Source organism: Rhinatrema bivittatum, chromosome 11 (assembly GCF_901001135.1).
Source record: "Rhinatrema bivittatum chromosome 11, aRhiBiv1.1, whole genome shotgun sequence".
Taxonomy (NCBI): domain Eukaryota; kingdom Metazoa; phylum Chordata; class Amphibia; order Gymnophiona; family Rhinatrematidae; genus Rhinatrema; species Rhinatrema bivittatum.
Window position 1 is genome coordinate 58,436,352 of NC_042625.1, and position 18,190 is coordinate 58,454,541.

At 45.7% G+C, this 18,190-nt stretch overlaps 1 protein-coding gene across 3 annotated transcripts in view; it reads left to right on the top strand.

Moving 5' to 3' along the window:
* Window positions 1–18,190, top strand: part of VSIG10 (V-set and immunoglobulin domain containing 10) — a 52,740-nt gene that overhangs the window by 27,401 nt on the left and 7,149 nt on the right. For all 3 annotated transcript variants that reach the window (XM_029571357.1, XM_029571358.1, XM_029571359.1), the window contains exons 6-8: window positions 5,317–5,427; window positions 10,261–10,273; window positions 11,365–11,522. In XM_029571357.1, the coding sequence (XP_029427217.1) occupies window positions 5,317–5,427; window positions 10,261–10,273; window positions 11,365–11,522 (282 nt within the window). The remainder of the gene's footprint in view (window positions 1–5,316; window positions 5,428–10,260; window positions 10,274–11,364; window positions 11,523–18,190) is intronic.

The window sequence follows — 18,190 nt, forward strand, 5'->3', positions numbered from 1 at the left end:
GTTTCTTATTAGGACCCCAGAGATCTGTTAAGACTAAAAGTGGGAAGGCGCTGAAAGGGTGGGAGGGGTGGAGGGAAACCTGGGGTGTGGGACAAGTTCTAAGGCATGGGTTAACTTTCAGGGTGAGGAGGGGGAGAATGGGCAGGCTCTAACAAAGCGCAACAAAATGTTTCTATTTAGTTTCAGATGAAAGCATATCCAGATTGCTAAGGGTATATCCCTGCTGCCAGCCGTAGAGTGTGATAGGATATCACTTCTTATTCAAGACCGTTTTTATTTTCTTTTTCCATTGTACTCCACCTTCCTGAGTAACAGAGGATGCAAGATCCCCTTTTTACTTCACACTCATCATCTTTCACCTTCCATGCCCAACCACAAGGTCACATAATAAATCCAACAGCCACCAAGACCAGCATGACTGTTGACCAAATATCTGGCTTCTTAGGTCCCCAGAAAGTGCCCTGCCACCACCAACCCACTGCACTGATCTGGTCAACACACGGAATGCGTGGCCTACCAGACAGACCTGGCTACATTAAATGTTGGGCACTTAATATTAATTTATTCACTCCTTCACTATCTGCCGATTGGTCCCTTCACTGTCAGCAGACAGTAAAAGGACCAGTCCTCTTTCAAAAGGGTGTATTTTCAGCCTTCTGTAAGGGGATTGGTTCTTTCACTGGCAAATGATAGTGGAGGGGCTAATCCGCTGTCAGTAAGCAAGCGTGAGCAGCCCTGCCTGGAGGAGGTAAGGCCTCTCTGGCTGGGATTGTTTGGGGGTGGATCTGTTATATGGGATCTACCAGAAAGTTCTCGAACTGCCAATGTTTTTTAAGGTGAATGAGAGTGGAGGTTTGGGAAGGGAGGGAGGACCTTACCCCGCTGGCTGGCTCGGCCCAGTCCAACCCGACGAAACCCAAGCCTGACCCAATCTGAGCCGGCCTGGCCCAAGCCAGCAGTTCTGCTCTTGCTCGGCCTTCCCTCTGTTACAGTTTTGGCTGCAGTGCAACCGCCTCACCACCAGGGGTCCCTCTAGTGCTGGCTTTCCGGACAGGCCCAGTCCATCTTATCTGTCCACTCTGTGCTCTGGGTGTGTCCTTATAACCCTGCCTGACAGTTGCCTCGGTGCTTCGGCATCGAGCTCACCTGGGCTCCCTGCTCTAGCCTTGCGCGGCCTTCGGGCCTTTCCTTGCCTTGCCCTGCACGGCCTTCGGGCCTTTCCTTGCCTTGCGCGGCCTTCGGGCCTCCTTCCTCGCTGTTCTCACCTGGCCTACGGGCCTTCTGACCTGCCTGCTCTGCTTACGGTGTGTGGCCTACGGGCCTTCTGTGTATGTGTGGCCTATGGGCCTTCTGACCTGCTTGCCCTGACTACGGTGTGTGGCCTACGGGCCTTCTGTGTATGTGTGGCCTATGGGCCTTCTGTGTGTGTGTGGCCTACGGGCCTTCTGACCTGCCCTGCTCTGCTTATGGTGTGTGGCCTACGGGCCTTCTGTCTGTGTGTGTGGAGCCTACGGGCCTTCTGACCTGCCTTGCCCCGTTTATGGTGTGTGGCCTACGGGCCTTCTGTGTGTGTGTGGCCTACGGGCCTTCTGACCTGCCCTGCTCTGCTTATGGTGTGTGGCCTACGGGCCTTCTGACTGTGTGTGTGGCCTACGGGCCTTCTGACCTGCCTTGCCCCGCTTATGGTGTGTGGCCTACGGGCCTTCTGTGTGTGTGTGGCCTACGGGCCTTCTGACCTGCCTTGCCCTGCTTACTGTGCCCTGACCCAGCCTGAACTTAGACTCTGCTCATTGCCGCCTGCCCTGACCCAGCCTGAACTTAGACTCTGCTCATTGCAGCCTGCCCTGACCCAGCCTGAACTTAGACTCTGCTCCTTGCCGCCTGCTCTGACCCAGCCTGAACTAGACACTGCTTATTGCTGCCTGCCTTGACCCAGCCTGGAACCAGACACTGTTTCTAGCTTCCTGTCTCTCTCCACCTGGAGCCACCCTGCTGGGTGGTGTTCACGCCTCCTGACCGGAGCCCAAGCGTAACACCCTCTACTGCTAGTGTGGATTTGCGGTTGTAAGGCATGCAAATAGCCTCTGTGTTAAAAAAAAAAAAAAAGCATGCTTTTTACTTCTAGCATGCTTTTTACTTCTAGCATGGGGCATTTGTAGGCCATAGGTTACTACATCTTGTGAGGATCCCATGTTCCACTGGTGCAAAGAAAAACATGTGCTAAAATTTAAAGCCAATTTTAGCACGGGTTTTACTACATTGGACCCATAGGATGTTGGAAAGAAGTATGCTTTGAACTTTCTTGTTGGGAAAGTGTAATATAAATAAATGATGATGATGATGATATAAAAGGGATCAATGTTTCTCCATCCGTCTGCCTGTAGGCATAGCAACTCTCAAAAAAGGGACAGAATTTCACCAAATTTGGCATGCAGAAATAAAATGCAAATATCTCCAGCAAATGTATTTATGTATTTATTTCATCAATTTATATGCTGCCCATTCACAGCTCCAGGCGGCTTACAAAATCAACATATAAAAAATAGAACAAACAAAAACATTAAAACTGCTAGACAAAATATCATCCCAAGCCAGATTAGCTGAAATGCCCACGAGCAAAGTTTAGTTCTCAACTATTCAAATGCTGATTCTATTTATATATCAAAGGCTAATCAGAATAAGTGTGTCTTAAGCATCTTTTTAAAAACTGGAGTACATTCAATCATGCGTCGATCCATTGGTAGTGATCTCTGCAATGTGGGTCCAATGACAAAAAAAAAAAGTCTCTCTCTGATGTCGATTAAGCATACATGATGGAAAGAGGGTATCTCAAGTAAACCTCTTTGAGCAGAGTGGAGTGCCCATGTTGGGGTATAGATGCGGAACTGTTGATTGATCCATAGTAAGGAATCATTCTTTTGCAGCTGTGGATGAGTAGTGGCCCCTTAGACAGAATGCGTTCTTGGACTGGCAACCAATGGAGATCGCAGAATACAAGAGTAATATGGGCCGTCCTCGATAATCCAGAAACAAGTCTGGCGAATTAATTCTGGAGCACTTGCAGGGCAGTCTTAGGTCATGATATGAGGCTCTGAGAAGACTGGCTTGGGTATAATTTATTTATTTATTTATTTTATTTATTTATTTAATGGCTTTTTTTATACTGGTATTTGTAGGTACATCATATCGGTTTACAAAGAACTTAATGCATTACAAGGAACAAGGTGAATAGTAACTTGGAAGTAAAGGAGAAGAGACGATTGAAAGGGCAAGGAGTAGATACAGGGAGGAAAAAGTGGTAGCACTGGGCAAAAAAATACACTGGATAATAGAGATGTGAATCAGAACCGGAATCGGTTCAGATTCCGGTTCCGATTCACATCGTGGGGTTTTTTTCGTCCGGTCCGATTGCGGTTTTGTTTATCGGCTGCGCCCGAGCCGATAAACAAAAAACCCACCCCGACCCTTTAAAACTAATCCCTTAGCATCCCCCATCCTCCCGACCCCCCCCCCCCCCCCCGAAACTTTTTACAGGTACCTGGTGGTCCAGTGGGGGTCCCGGGAGCGATCTCCCGCTCCCGGGCCGTCGGCTGCCACTAATCAAAATGGCGCCGGCCATCCAGTGCTCCCTACATGTGACAGGGGCCGACCAATGGCACGGATACCCTGTCACATGGTAAGGGCAAAGGCCATCGGCGCCATTTTTATTAGTGGCAGCCGACGGCCCGAGAGCGGGAGATCGCTCCCGGGACCCGCACTGGACCAACAGGTACCTGTAAAATGGTTTTTGGGGGGGGTCGGGAGGGTGGGGGAAGCTAAGGGATTAGTTTTAAAGGGTCGGGGTGGGTTTAGGGGTTATTTTTGTGTGCTGTTTTTCCCGCCCTCCCCCAAAACGATAAGAGAACCCTCACGAACAATATCCTGGGGTTTTCCTATCGTTTTGGGGGAGCCCCCGATTTCTGACGATTTTGAAAATATCGACGATATTTTCAATCGTCCGAAGCCAGATTCACATCCCTACTGGATAACACAGGGCAAAATAATACAATGGTAACACAGGACGAGAATAATACAATATGTACAGTAAGAACAGGGATCGGAAATACCCTTTTGTCAAGAAATACCCTTTTCACGGAAAGAGTGGTGGATGCATAGAATGCCCTTCCAGAGTGAATGATGGAAATTAAAATGGTAACTTCAAGACTGCATGGAATAAGCACAAATAATACTTAGTTGCAAAAAAAGTGAAACAGTAGTGGAAAACGTATGTCCTTATTTACTAAGCTTTTTTCCATAGTCACTGAGAAAAAGCCTTAATAAATCTGGCCCTAATTAGCAGCTGGGTCTATTTGGCAGGCTACAAGTAAAGGAATAATTTGAAGAAGATGTCCCATTGGAAACTCAGGTTACCCCCCCCCCCCCCCCACACACCACAAAACGCCCCCCCCCCCAGCTACACATCTCCCGACACACATACACCACCATCATATAAATATCCACATATTCCTACATCTCCACATCCATCAAATACACACAACTCCCACAAATGCCCAAACACAGCCATATATATATCCATTCCAACTCTTCATACACTTCCACTCACTTTCCATGTATATAGATTCCTCTATATACCTCCACCCTCCTATCATCCTACTCCACATTCTTACATACCCACCACCCACATTCCATCCACCCAAGCATTTATACCCACACATCCACCCTCACACTCCACACATCCCACCTACAGTCCCAGCATACATCCACCCACCCCATTCAAAACAAATTTCCACGACAACCCCCCTTACACCCACACACATCCTTTCTACAAATCTATGTTGAAATTCATTCCTGAAGCCAAGCCTTTGCATGCTTTTCCTATTTGTTTAATATTGAAACGTAAGTGCCAAGTAGCTGACCACTCCCTGAGCTTTTTAAAATTTCCCCTTGTCTATTCTGTCAGGAGCTTCCATTCTGTTGCAGATCTTAGCAACATCCTTAAAAAGACAGTTTTCATCCTAACCTTCCCATAATATCATTCACAAAGATATTGAACAGAGCCAGCCCCAGGACCAATCTCTGAAGCACTTGATTCATTACCTTTCTTTCTTCAGAGTGAACCCTGTTTCCCACCACACTGCCATCTATCCCTCACGTTGGGCCTGATTTATAGGCAAGTCACCATTTTTGTATGAAGATAAATCCTCTGTCATCAATCTTGGGTTTATAGGTGTGTAAATGTCCCTGCATAATGCGAGACAGGTTCTGGGTGAAGTTCAGAGTATGACTATGAAAATAAACCCTTTCTTTTTACTTCAGAGCCGTCAAATATTGTGGGCATTGTCATCGGACTAGTGTTGCTGTTTCTGCTGGTCGTTGGGATTGTCACAACTGTTATTTTGTACTATAACCCATACTTGTATATAAAAGGTAAGGACAGGCAGAAAAATTAAATTTTTGATTTCATGGTGGAGGGTTTCAATCAAATATGGTGTCCACATTATCCAAACATGGTAAACAGCTATGTAAATTAACATATCCCTTAATGAACTGGTGTGCAAATATATTTCATAACTTTCTGTGGTTGTCGTAAAAACTGGATATACTTGGGGATCGTGAGGGCTGGATTTCAAAACCACTGTATTTGGGGCTTTATTGTTCTAAAAAATGACATCATTACCCTGTCCTTTGTGGGTTATTATGGCAATGATTACAAAACCCTTTTAATTTCTGGTAACAAGGTTCCAAGGTCATGAAATGGATTAGAAAGGAAAAGGGCGATTAGCCTGCCCGGGCAGCCAGTCCGACATTACAATGCCCTCCCAAGCCCCCCGCTCGGGTACCCCCGTCACCAGCATGAGGCAGTAGTTAACTTGCCTCCTGCTCCCCTAGCACCTCGTTGCGGCCATAGGATCCCCCAACAGCAAAGATTTCATCCAGTGCCGCCTGCAATGCATTGTTGAACAAGTCACGCCCTATGTCTGAAAAATGTAGAGCCCCCCGCATTGAGCATCGGCCCAACTGTGCTGGATCTGACGCCCCCTAAACTCAGCACGCATGCACCCACCTGCCTGTTCCACTTCCTGCACCCCCTGTTCCACAACTTGGAGTCACCCCATTTCCTATGCAGTATGATATCGGACCATACCAGGCAACTACATGTGAATAAAGTAGCTAACACCTTAAAGTCTTCCTTTATCGCTTTCAGTAGCTGCCTACATGACAATCTCTCAAGGTCATTCTCGCCAAAGTGAATAACTGCAACCTGCGGCTGTGCAGATGCTCCCAAAGCATGCCTCAGTGACCAACTCAGTCAATGTAGACCGCGGAGTATGCCAGCCTCAAATGGACCCCATATGGTCGCTTCTGGTGCCCTCTTGACTGCCCAATGAACGAAGGAGTATCCCACAATCCAGACGGTCCTTTGCCCGCTGGGCACACCTGCAACACAAATTAACGGCATCATTAGATACCATCCAGCCCCCTGATGTACAAATTAACCGCAGCCGACTTCCATCTACCTATTTTCTGAATTGTCTCTATGTTTAAACCTGCCCTCACAGCGCCGTTGCTGCACCAATTCTGAATGAGTGAGTGCCAAAATCCCCTTGGTTCCTTCCCAGGTGAGCTAGCACCTGTTTAAGCACCGCAGAAAACTGATATCTAATGAGTGGCACCCCATCGGTGTGCAACAGTAAATGGAGCCCCTCGGTCAGTCTGTATACTAAGTATAGATCCAAATTACTTAATGGGCAAGTGACTTAAGAATCGACTCTCCTCAAGCATAGCGTGGCATCCCTCCCCTCCCGGTCAGTTTCTGAACGATGGATTAGTAGAAACTCCGCCCCATCCTTGATATAGACGCTACGCATTAGCATGCCATTGGGTGACCACCGTCTGTTTTGGATTCGGCTACTAACTCGCTCACCCTCATTGCTCCGAAAAAGGCCAATGAGAACGCTGCCCTGAAGAGTTGAATCTCAAAATTGGAACTGCACACTGCTGGTAGGGCATTCCAAAGCGTATGTGAGTAACTCATGCATGATGGACTCCCTCAAATCCCTCCTTACATCCGCCCTCCGACCCCACCCCTGGGCCTTGGTGAAAAAGGAGAATCCGGCAAGATGGTTCGCCACTGCTCCCCTGGACGCTACAGCCTGCTTTGCCTTTGCTACATACTGGATCATCAGATTAGCCAGTACCAACCTCGTACCCATCTGTGCCCCTTCAAAAATGCCTGCTCATGATCATATCCCCGGGAATAGGAGGCCCACATTGCTGGGGCTAATGCTTCTTGAACAGGACTCTGGTGCTTCATAGGCACTCTGGGAATGTTGTAGCATCCATGTTTGGAACTTGCATGTGAAATGAATCCCATTTAGCATGCGAAAGTGCATCGGCCACCCCATTGCTTACCCCGGGCATGTGTCACACTCTAATTGTTATATTGAAACACAAACACCTCAGAACTATTTCCCTACAAAGTTCAGCAACACCCGAGCATTTGGCAGAGTGCCTATTGATGACCTCAACCATTGCCCAGTTATCACACCAGAAGATTATTTTCTTGTAACCAGCCTTCTGCCCAGTGCAACTAGTGCCACCGATATGGGAAACAATTCGAGGAACGTTATGTTCCTCATCAATCCCCCATCCCTCCAAGCTGCCGGCCAAGGTTCGGTGCACCAAGTACCTTGACATTATAATCCGAATACCCAGCCACCTGATGCATCCGAGTAAATATCTAAGTCGTGGTTGGAAGCCGGGGGGGGGGGGGGTCCTGCCACACAGATACCCCATTGAATTTGTTTAGAAAATTGACCCATATGGTCAAATCCTTCTTCATGTCTGCTGATATTCGGATAAAATGATGTGACCGGCTGATGCCCGCGGTAGCCCAGGACAACCTTCTAAGAAATACCATCTCCATGGGGATGACCTTACACATGAAGTTTAGGTTACCAATGAGGGACTGAATGCTGGCCAATGTTAACTTCTTTGCCACTAGTGCATTCTTAAGCATTTTGCGCAACTTGCACAGCTTGTGGGAAGTCTAGAAACCATCTCCTCCGAATCGAGATCTATGCCCCAGAAGGACAGGACCTTGAATGGGCCTTCGATCTTGTTCCTGGCTAATGGCACAGTGAACTCCTTGGCCATGTCTTGGAAAATGGCTAGCAATTTAGCACAAGTATCAAAATCGCCAGGCTCCACAAATGAAAATCGTCTAGGTAGTGTATGACATTAGGCACGCCAGTTCACTGTTCTACCACCCAATGAAAAAAGGAGCTGAATAATTCAATCCTAAACCCAAATCAAAACTCTTTTATGATCTTGCCAGTTGCACTTCGCTTGGAGTACCAGTCGAGCCAAACTATCATGTTGCCAAGTTGGATAGGAGTTGGCACCCTGGCGTATAAGTTATCTCTATTTTGCTTTTGCATAACTCCCTGCATTAAGCCTTTTTCTGCACCTCTCTGCCGAGTGAGACCCCGTGCACATGGAACAGGCGTGTTTAAACTTACAGTCCTGAAAATTTGCAAGCAGATATATTAAAGCACCAGCAGACCTTACTATTCGCAGGCAGGGACAATGCACCAGCCAAACTTCTTTTTTTTTGCGCAGCCATTCCCTGTGCACCCACGTCGGCCGCTTTACGCTTCATCTGCCTAAGCCACAGACCTATGTCCTGAGTGCCCCAAGACATGAACCGACTTTCCTCCATCTTGTCTCAGAAGTGCTCATCGTAGTTCAATGAAGCCCACCCTTCGTATTCCCTGTATGCTTCGAGAATAGTATCAGCATAACTCAGCATCGGCCCATACTGTGCAGGATCATCCTGGCCTACTATGCTGATCATCCTGAGGAAAGCCCTGGTCCAATTAACTATGTTCCTCGGTACTGTCATATCAGGGCCGCTTGCCTCCTCCTGCCCTTTGCCCTTTTTTCTATCTCACTTTTTCCTCCTCCCCTTCCACTAATCTAAAAATGTCCACAGAGATGCGCTTCTTGATTTTCTTACACAATGCCCTGGGAACGCTCTCCTGCAACTGCTACAAAGTGGTCAGCACGGGTGGGCCCCCTGCTCGTCTCAGCCGCATCCTCTGAAGGCCTGGGAGTGCCCTCGCCACAGGATGATTCTGAACCTGACGAGTTGGACAAACTGTTGGAACTGGAGCCCACCCTCACGGCCTGCTTCCTACTGTGTTTCCTTTTCTCCCCCCGCACCACAGTCACCGTATTAGACGACCTCCCTTGACCTTTACCCGTAGCCCCAGGTTCACTCCCATGTTCCCTGCCCTTGCACGCCATGGGTGTGTCTGTTTCTTCGCTGTTCAATAAAGTACCTGACACACTTGTAGCTGATGCTTCGGCTCCACGGCTGGCTGCGACGTCCGCTGCAGCCTGTACCGCCGACCCGGAGGGTCCCCCTGCATGATCATCGCTCTGTTGCTCTCCTGACACACCCAGGCCGCTGCCTCCTTGAAGAAGATGAGTCGCCACTCTGGACTTGACTGCCGTCTGCTCGCAGGGCAGCCGTCTGTCTGCCGCTTCCAGTTACAAGCACATGTGGCACATAGGGAGCCCAAAATGGTGGACGCACGTGTACGCCCCCGAATAGCCCAGGTAACCAGCACCCCATTGCGTGGCTCCCGCTTCCGTAATCGGCAATACGTTACAGGCCTGTGGGCCTGGCCCTGGCATCCAAACCCGAATCTGATAACGGAGTCTCCCAGCAGGCATTTTCTGCTTTGATCTTTTTTTTAACAGTATTTTACTTTTACAAGTTTAGCTAAAGGGCAGTGGTGTTTAAATTATCCTCTTAAAAGTGCAGGGGATTATGGATTGGCAGTGATTCTATTGCTTCAGTCCCCCTAACTCTTTAAGGAGATGACATGGCCCTGCTGTTAGGTGTAGAAGCCTGAGCCAAAAGTGAGTGGGCAGAGGCCTCCAATGGCTACACTACTGATCTGGCCCCTAAATCTCCCTAGAGAAACAGGAAATTGGAAGGCTCCCATACCACAGTGACACCCTCAAGGCATTATTACTGTAAACCAAAAATGCAAGCTGATCTTTTACTTTCATTGTTGCCACATTCATATTTATGAAACAAAAATAATGGAGTATATAAACTGTACAACTTTTTCGTATTAGCAAATATGTATAAAAAGAAATGAATGCTACTGAACTGGGAATGGCTTCAGCATTCATGTCTCAAACACTCATTCTTCTCCTTTTTTCTCCTCTCACCCCACCCTCCAGGGAACATCTTAAGGTGAGTATGGCTTCTTGAGACAAATCGGGAGAAGGAAGCCAACCCAAAGCCAGATGTATGTTATTGGAGTCTGGATGAACTCGTTAAATCAATTTTAGTTTAGTTATAGGGGCACATCCCAAGTGTTGTCCCCTTGGGACCGAGTCACAAGAACTGCCACAAAATTAACATCACCTTAGAATGCAAACCAGACTTTGCTTCTTATCATAGCTTTACAGATGGTAGACATAAGATTATTTAAATAATTTTCACCCTGCCAGTCTGATTCATACTTGGGATTTACTCCAGGGTTTTTCTCATGGGCATTTTACTTAAGGATCTGCCTGTAGGTTTTATGTGACCTACCAATGAGTTCAGACCAAATGATCATTGATTCAAAGCAGCCCATCATGTAACAGCACAGATATACTGAATCCACAGATTTTCTCTGGAAAATCAAGTAACAAGGATACATCCAAAACCTTGATGTGACCCACAGTATTTTCTATGCTGTGGCTCAAGTTAGGGGCAACTAGGCAGAGACATTTACCTTTCTGATGCTCCTGCCCCCCTCCTTGGTGATCACACAAAGTAGTTCTTTGTTCCACACCTGGGCAGAAACCTTTTGTAGGCAGATATTTAAACTGATTTTTTTTTTGATTGGGAAAGACAGTTTTAGACAATTGCCTTATGAATTGGGTCCCGCAGGCACAAGAAAATAAAGTAACTTGCCCAAAGTTACACAGAGTCAGTAGCAGAGGTGAACCTTGAACTCATGTCCCAGGACTTCTCCTGAATCAGGGTCCAGTGTTGTAAATGCTCGACTTCTTTGTTCTTCCAAATAAGTTACATGCAGTGTGCACACATGCTCAGAAATAACTTGGTAAAGGCATCCAGGAACCTGATGTCCTTGATGGATAGATGGGATCTATATTTTATAGTCTTAAGGCAGGCCATTGTCACTGTCTTATCATGAATGCACAGCTCCCAGCTCAGCTGAGCTGCGGTTAGAGATGCTGTGTGCATCTCAGGAGCAAGGATCCTTCATCTTGCATGCTTCATGACTTTGAAATCAGTTTCTCTTTTTTCCTCTCTGTCCCTTTTGAGAGCAGAAGTCCAGGTGCAGGAGACATGTTGGTATTGGTGGATTCAGAGAATGAGGAGGAGATGGAGGAGGTGACTACTGCTGTTGACTCTCAGGCATCTGATATTGGCAGTGCGGAGAATGGAATCATCTTGCACAAAGCACTCTACCACTGCACTCCAGAGGGTAAGTCCTTCACATCTTCTACAACAGGGTTAGACAACTCCTGTCCTGGAGTTCCATAAACAGATCTGGTTTTCAGGACATTCACAATGAATATGCATGGTGTTTACATACACTGCAGTGTTCCCTCTAATTTTTCCAAGCTGTGTATGGATAGGGCATGAGTGGCTGGGGGTGGGGGTGCAGGGGACTAGGACACTCCCCCTTCCAAGACTTAGTTTCTACTTATTGCTGCCACTGGGCCATTATCAAGGACCCATGTTCTGTCTTTCTCCTTCATTCTTTCCATCTCTCTCTTCTCAGATTCCATCTGTTCTCATTGCCATATCATTTCACTTCTCCCAAGTTTTTTTTCACATTTATTTATTTATTTAAAGATTTTTTATATACCGGGGCACGTTAGAAACATCACCTCGGTTCACAATTTAACGTAACATAGCAACAAGCTTTACAATAATTTAAAGTATAGTAACGAGACAGATAACTAAATCAACTTGAGAAGAATGGTTAAATAAATAATTCGAGAGGAGAAATGGGTAAATAAATAGCTCTAAAGGAGAGCATAGGAAGAGGGAAATTTTAACTATTAACAGGGTGGCAGGATGTAGGCGGTGTAGAGGGAAGAGGGGAGGGTGGTAGGAGTGGGAGCCGGGATGTATGAGGAGGCGGGGATGAGAAGAGGGGGGGTTGGGGAATTATTAAGAAGTGTAGAGGCATGTCAGTCTGAAAGGGCGTGTCTTTGGAGTACTCGGTTAGTCAGGGTATGCAAGTTTGAAGAGCCAGGTTTTAAGATTCTGTTTGAATCTTTTATGATCTTTCAGATCTCACCTATCTTTGCATTTTCCTCTCTCCTACGCACCCATTCATTTTGTCTTCCACCCCTTCCACCTCCTTCCCTATTCCTCCATGTACACATCACCCATCATCTATATAATGCCTCCATTTCCATTCTTAAACCTTGCCACCACCTAGCTTCTATTTCCTCCTTCACCAGCATCCACCCTCTTCCCCAACATCTGTCCTTTTGCCACCTCCTCATATAATATGGAAGAGGCAATATGAATTTAACAAAGAGAAGTCTTCCTTATGTTGCGCCGGAGGTGGACCCTTGGGCCGAAGTGGAGTTGACGCTACCCGTAGGAGGGATCCTACGGGTCCCCACCGAGAGAGGGTCCCCACAATTTGAGCCTTTGAGTGATGGGGCTGGCTGGACTTAGGTGGCCTCTGTCAGTGGTCGTTGATGGGTGGATCGAGGTCAGCCCAGAGGCAGCAACTGATGTAGGAGTCAGTCTGTACTGGACAAGGCAGAGTCCCGGGGATCCGGCACCAATAGGAACACAGTCTGACAAAGGACACCCGAGCAAGAGCAGGCCGAAGCCTGAATGAACCATGTCCAGGACAAAGGCTGAAGAGGCGTCTTTTAGCAAGCTGGGTTCTGGGCTGGGGGCAGTCTGGAAGCAGTGGCAAGCAAGGCTGAGGTCTACATGAGGAGAGAGTCATAGGATGGTCAGATGAAGCAGAAGTCCGGGGCTGGAGAGAAGCAACGGCATGGTCAGGCAATGCAGAGGTCCGGGGCTGAAGAGAGGCAACGGAGTAGTCAGGTGATGCAGAGGTCCGGGGCTGGAGAGAGGCAACAGAGTAGTCAGGTGATGCAGAGGTCCGGGGCTGGAGAGAGGCAACTGATAGTCAGGCGATGCAGAGGTACGGGGCTGGAGAGAGGCAACGGCATCGTCAGGCAATGCAGGGTCAAACCAGGTTAGCAATCTGAAGGAGAGATGAAAAACAGGAATACTGGGACAAGGGAACAGGAACGAAGGCGATCAGGAACCAGGAACAGAAGAAGCAACGAATACTGGACTAGGGAGGGGACCTGTTGCAAAGGCAATTTGAGAGAGCGGAGCCTGGCCTTATACACCGGAGCTTAGCCGATGTCATCATCCGGGGCTGTGGCCAGGTTCCCGCCGCAGGTCCTATTAAAGGATCAGCTGTGCGTGCATGCCTAGGGAGGGGTGAGGCGTTGGTCAGGACGGCATCTCTCCGCGGGCCATACGGAGAGAGAGGCCTGACGCAGATCATCAGGAACTGTAGCAGAACCAGAGGCCCCAGGGGCGGTCCGAGGATGGAGCCGGCGGCCCACAGCCGCCAGAGATGAGGGACCAGGTGCTAGATCACTTTGAAAGAGGTGAGGGGGCCGAGCCTCGGGTCTGCTGCGGCCGGCGCGTGAAACACCTTAACAATCTATTAGAATTCCTTGAAGGTATAAGTGCGAACGTGAGTAAAAGTTAGCCAGATGACATGGTGTATCTGGCTTTTCAGCAAGCATTTGACAAAATCCCTCATGAAAGGCTCCTCAGTAAATTGAAAAAGCATGAGATAAGAGGCAATGTATTGTGGCCTGGTAATTGGTTCAAGGATAGAAAATAGGATTATATGATCAAATTCCAAAAGGACAGAGAACAAAATGCTCCAAACTTATGCAAGTAGTTAAAATACAAGTAGACTAAGGAATTGCAAAAGGACTTTATAAGACTGGGAAACTGCAACTCTAAATGGCAGATGAAATTGAAGGTCAACAAATGCAAAGAAATGCACACAGGGAAAAGAAATCCCATATATACGTATGTATTGTTGGGGTTCCATATTTAGGAGATAGCATGGGCCAGCCAGCATCCTCAGCTCAGTGTGCAGTAGCGGTCAAAACTGCAAATAGAATGTTACAAATTATTCAGAAGGGAATTAAGAATAACTGAGAATATCATAATCTATAAATTTATGGTGCAGCTTTACCTTGAGTATTGGGTACAATAGTGGTTGCCTTATTTTAAAGATATAGTGGAACTAGAAAAGATACAGTACAGAGAAGGGCAACAAATGATGATAGTGATGGAATGGCTCCCTTAAACAAACATGTTTAACTTTTCTTTATATTTATTATGTTAGAGCTTTTCAGCTTAGAGAATAATGTGGAACAGGTTAATAGGGAATGGTTATTTATCCTTTCAAGTAGTACAAGGACTAGGGGACAGTCCATGAAACTAATGTAGAAAATTTAAAACATTGAATTTAAGAGTTTTTCATTCAACACACAATTAATATGTAGAAGTTGTTATTCAATGTCACCAAGGCTAGTAGTATAGCTGGATTTTAAAAGTTTGGAGAAGTTTCTGGAGGACAAGTACAATAATGAGCCAGGCAGACTTGCCGATTGCTAGCCCTTTTGAGACCGAGTAACAGGAATGGATCTTCTCATTTGGATCTACTGAGATGTCCAAGAGATCTCAATAGACCAGTGCTCTGACCCAGCATTGCACTCAGGGCCAGTGCTAGCATTTTCTGCCCTTTGCGAACAATTACTGTGCTGCTCCCCCCTTGTTTTGTTTTTTTTTTTAATTCCTTTATTTATAAGCTTTTAGAAAATTACAAATCAAAGATTTATAACAAATCACAGATGTCATATTATAGATAAACTAAAAGAGAATTACATCAAAAGAAAATCTTTATAATATATGACTTCTTACTTAATACGGTCAATGATTCTAATACCAGATCTAATGGGGACAGAAAAAGAGAGAATTTTTAAACAATTAACAAGAAATCAAAAGAAAGGGTTAAGAATACTGCGGCATGCTCACCTACTTATTTTTAATTATATCTCTGGGGAGGACGTGGGTTGTTTTTTAAACTCAATAAATCCTGCCAGCTGTTCCAGGGAAAAGAAAATATTACATTCGTCCCTCCTTTTTACTAAGCACTTACAAGGGAAACGTAATAAGAAGGTATATCCTAAAGCTAATACTTCTGCACGCAAATTTAAAAATTGCTTACACCTTTGTTGTGTTGCCAAAGCTAAATCTGGAAAGATTTTTACATTAGAATCATAGTATACAATATATATAGTAACCTCTTTGTTAAAACATTTATTCACTTTGTAAACCGGTATGATGGCTTCCCGAATAACGGTATATAAAACTCTATAAATAAATAAATAATTACAATTATGAAAATTTACTTTAGGAAATACCCAATCTTATTTACTTCATAATTTGTAACCAATGATATCAATAGAGTTCCTTTATCAATTACTGTTAATTCAGAATTTTCTAGGAAATTCGTCAAATTGCCTTGAAAAGGCTCATTTGACCTATTATTCTTGGAAATAGGCAAAAAATAGCAAGTATTTATTACCGGCATATCTACAGCAGAAAAACCCAAAATTTCAGTAAAGAATTTCTTAAGAGTAACATATGGAGTCTCTCCAACAATACGAGGGAAATTTAATATACAAAGATTTAAACTTTTAGAATTGTTTTCGAGTGACTCCATTCGTCTATCCAGTCTCAGGCGGTCTTTAGCAACTGCAGCTTTAAAATCTTTCGTTTTTTCATCTTCCTTTTCCAATAACATAACCCTTCTATTTGTCTCAGTCAATTTCGACTCCATAGCAGCCAACTCCTGGAGTTGTTTAGCATTGGCTTGATTCAATGTTTGATATGCGTTTTTCATCTCCAGCCTAAACCCTACGACCAAATCCCAGAGTCCCTGTAGGGTCACACCGGCTGGACTAGGGAGGACAGGAGGGGAAGAAAAGTCCCTTACACCGCTGGTTTCCCCCCTACCTGCTTCAGCGGGCGGTAGAGGATTTTCAGCGATTTCCGAGGCTAGTTGTACCGGCAGTATCAACTCCCCCGCAGCTAACTCCTCTTCTCCTGCGGGTTCTGTGGTACTGGTTGTAGCCGTTGTTGTAGTCATCCTCGGCGTATCTGGGGCAAAACTCCTCTCCAAAGCTGAGGTGACCCTGGAAGCGTTAACATTCCCCGGGTCAACATCGCTGTCTCCTCCGTCGTCTCTCTGTGCCGGCGGTTTCCTGTGATCGGGGCTCAGCGATGCCTCCTCCAAGAGCATAAGGGGCTCTCCCTCGTCTCTTCGCCCAGCGGGATCATCGGCTCCTGGACGAGTAGGTGCAGACAAAAAGCGAACTATTTCTTGCTGGATTGGTGAGGGTAAAGGTTCCATAGGAAATACCCTCACCTTTCCCTTACGTTTTGGAGGCATAATTTCACTTCTTCAAAGAAACTAAGAAATGTTCGCAAAGATGTTAAGAGCGTCTCTCTCATGCCGCCATCTTAACCGGAAGTTCCCCTCCGTAATTATTGATTTTATTCCTTGTTTTGTTTTTTTAATGCTCAATTGTTATTATTTTTCCAATAACCAACACACAATAGAAACAGTCTATCTCATATTCTGTCTCCCTTTAACTCAGTCTGTCCCAGGCCTTCCTTTCCTCCAGAAAATAGCCAGAGCAGACTTGGGATGCAGGCTGCAGAGCTGAAGACTGATGTCTGATGGGTCTGGAGCTCAGGCAGGAACCAAGGTCAGGGATGGAACACTGGAACAAAACAGAAGTTACTAATACTGGCAAGCTTGAGACAGGAGGCTTGGGAGCCAGGGAGCAAGGCTTGAGAAAGGAGGATTGGGAGCCACAAGGCAAGCTTGAAAACAGGAAGGCTTACGGAAGACACAAGGCAAGCTTGGAAACAGGAAGGCTTAGGGAAGACACAAGGCAAGCTTGGAAACAGGAAGTCTTAGGAAAGCCACAAAGCAAGCTTGGAAACAGGAAGGCATATTTATTTATTTAACTTATTTATTTAAGCATTTTATATACTGACATTCCTAATAAAGATCACAACGGTTCACAAGAAACATTTATAGATCATGGCTATTCGATAGTTTGAGGAGACATTCATAATATGGGTCTATACATTCATGGGGCCAGATCAATACGTTCATAACTCAGGTCGATACTTAAAAGAGGAGTAGTACATGGCATGGGTCTATACATTCATGGCTCAGTTTAATACATTCATAACTTAGACAATTCTTGAAGAGGAATAGCAGATGGCATGGAGAGTAAAAGACAAAGCAAACTGGAAAACAAGAAGGCTTAGGGAAGCAACAAGGCAGAAGGCTATGGAGAGCCACAAGGTATACAGAGACAAGAAGGCTTTGGAAAGCTACAAGGTATATAGAGACGAGGGGCCAAGCAAGGAGCTGGACAGACTCAATGGCAAGGCCCAGAGTGTGACTGAGGCAGGGCTAAATAGGCAGGGAAATGCAGAGTCATGAGGTCACTGAGAGTAAAGCTGGGGAGAGGACAGGCGCAGCTCCTGTATAACCTCTGGTGGTTTGGAGGCTGCATATCAAGCAGAATCACAACACAAACACACACACACTCAGGCATGCTATCTGGCTTACTTTCTTGCTCAAACACAGTTTGTTTGTTTATTTATTTATTTAAAAGATGTCTAGACTGACAATCACCATTTATCGGCAGTTTACAATATGTCCATAATCATCAAACAGACATACATATATTCAAGAATAACATAAAATCCAAAAACATAAAAAGTATAAATATCAATCAGTCGCATTCCCAGTACTCTTATGCTGTTATGCTATTAACCAACTTAAATCTGACGTAAATGAACGTTCAAACTCCTTTAATCATAAATTCCCTCATTTAGCTATATACAATCTCTGTTCTTTAGAACTGTCAATCTCAACTTAGTACTCAATGCTGCCAATGCATAAAAACTCAGAAAGCAGGTATAAATTGAGTATTAATGAAATATAACCACAATACAATAAGATGAATAAAATAATTCATAAAGATC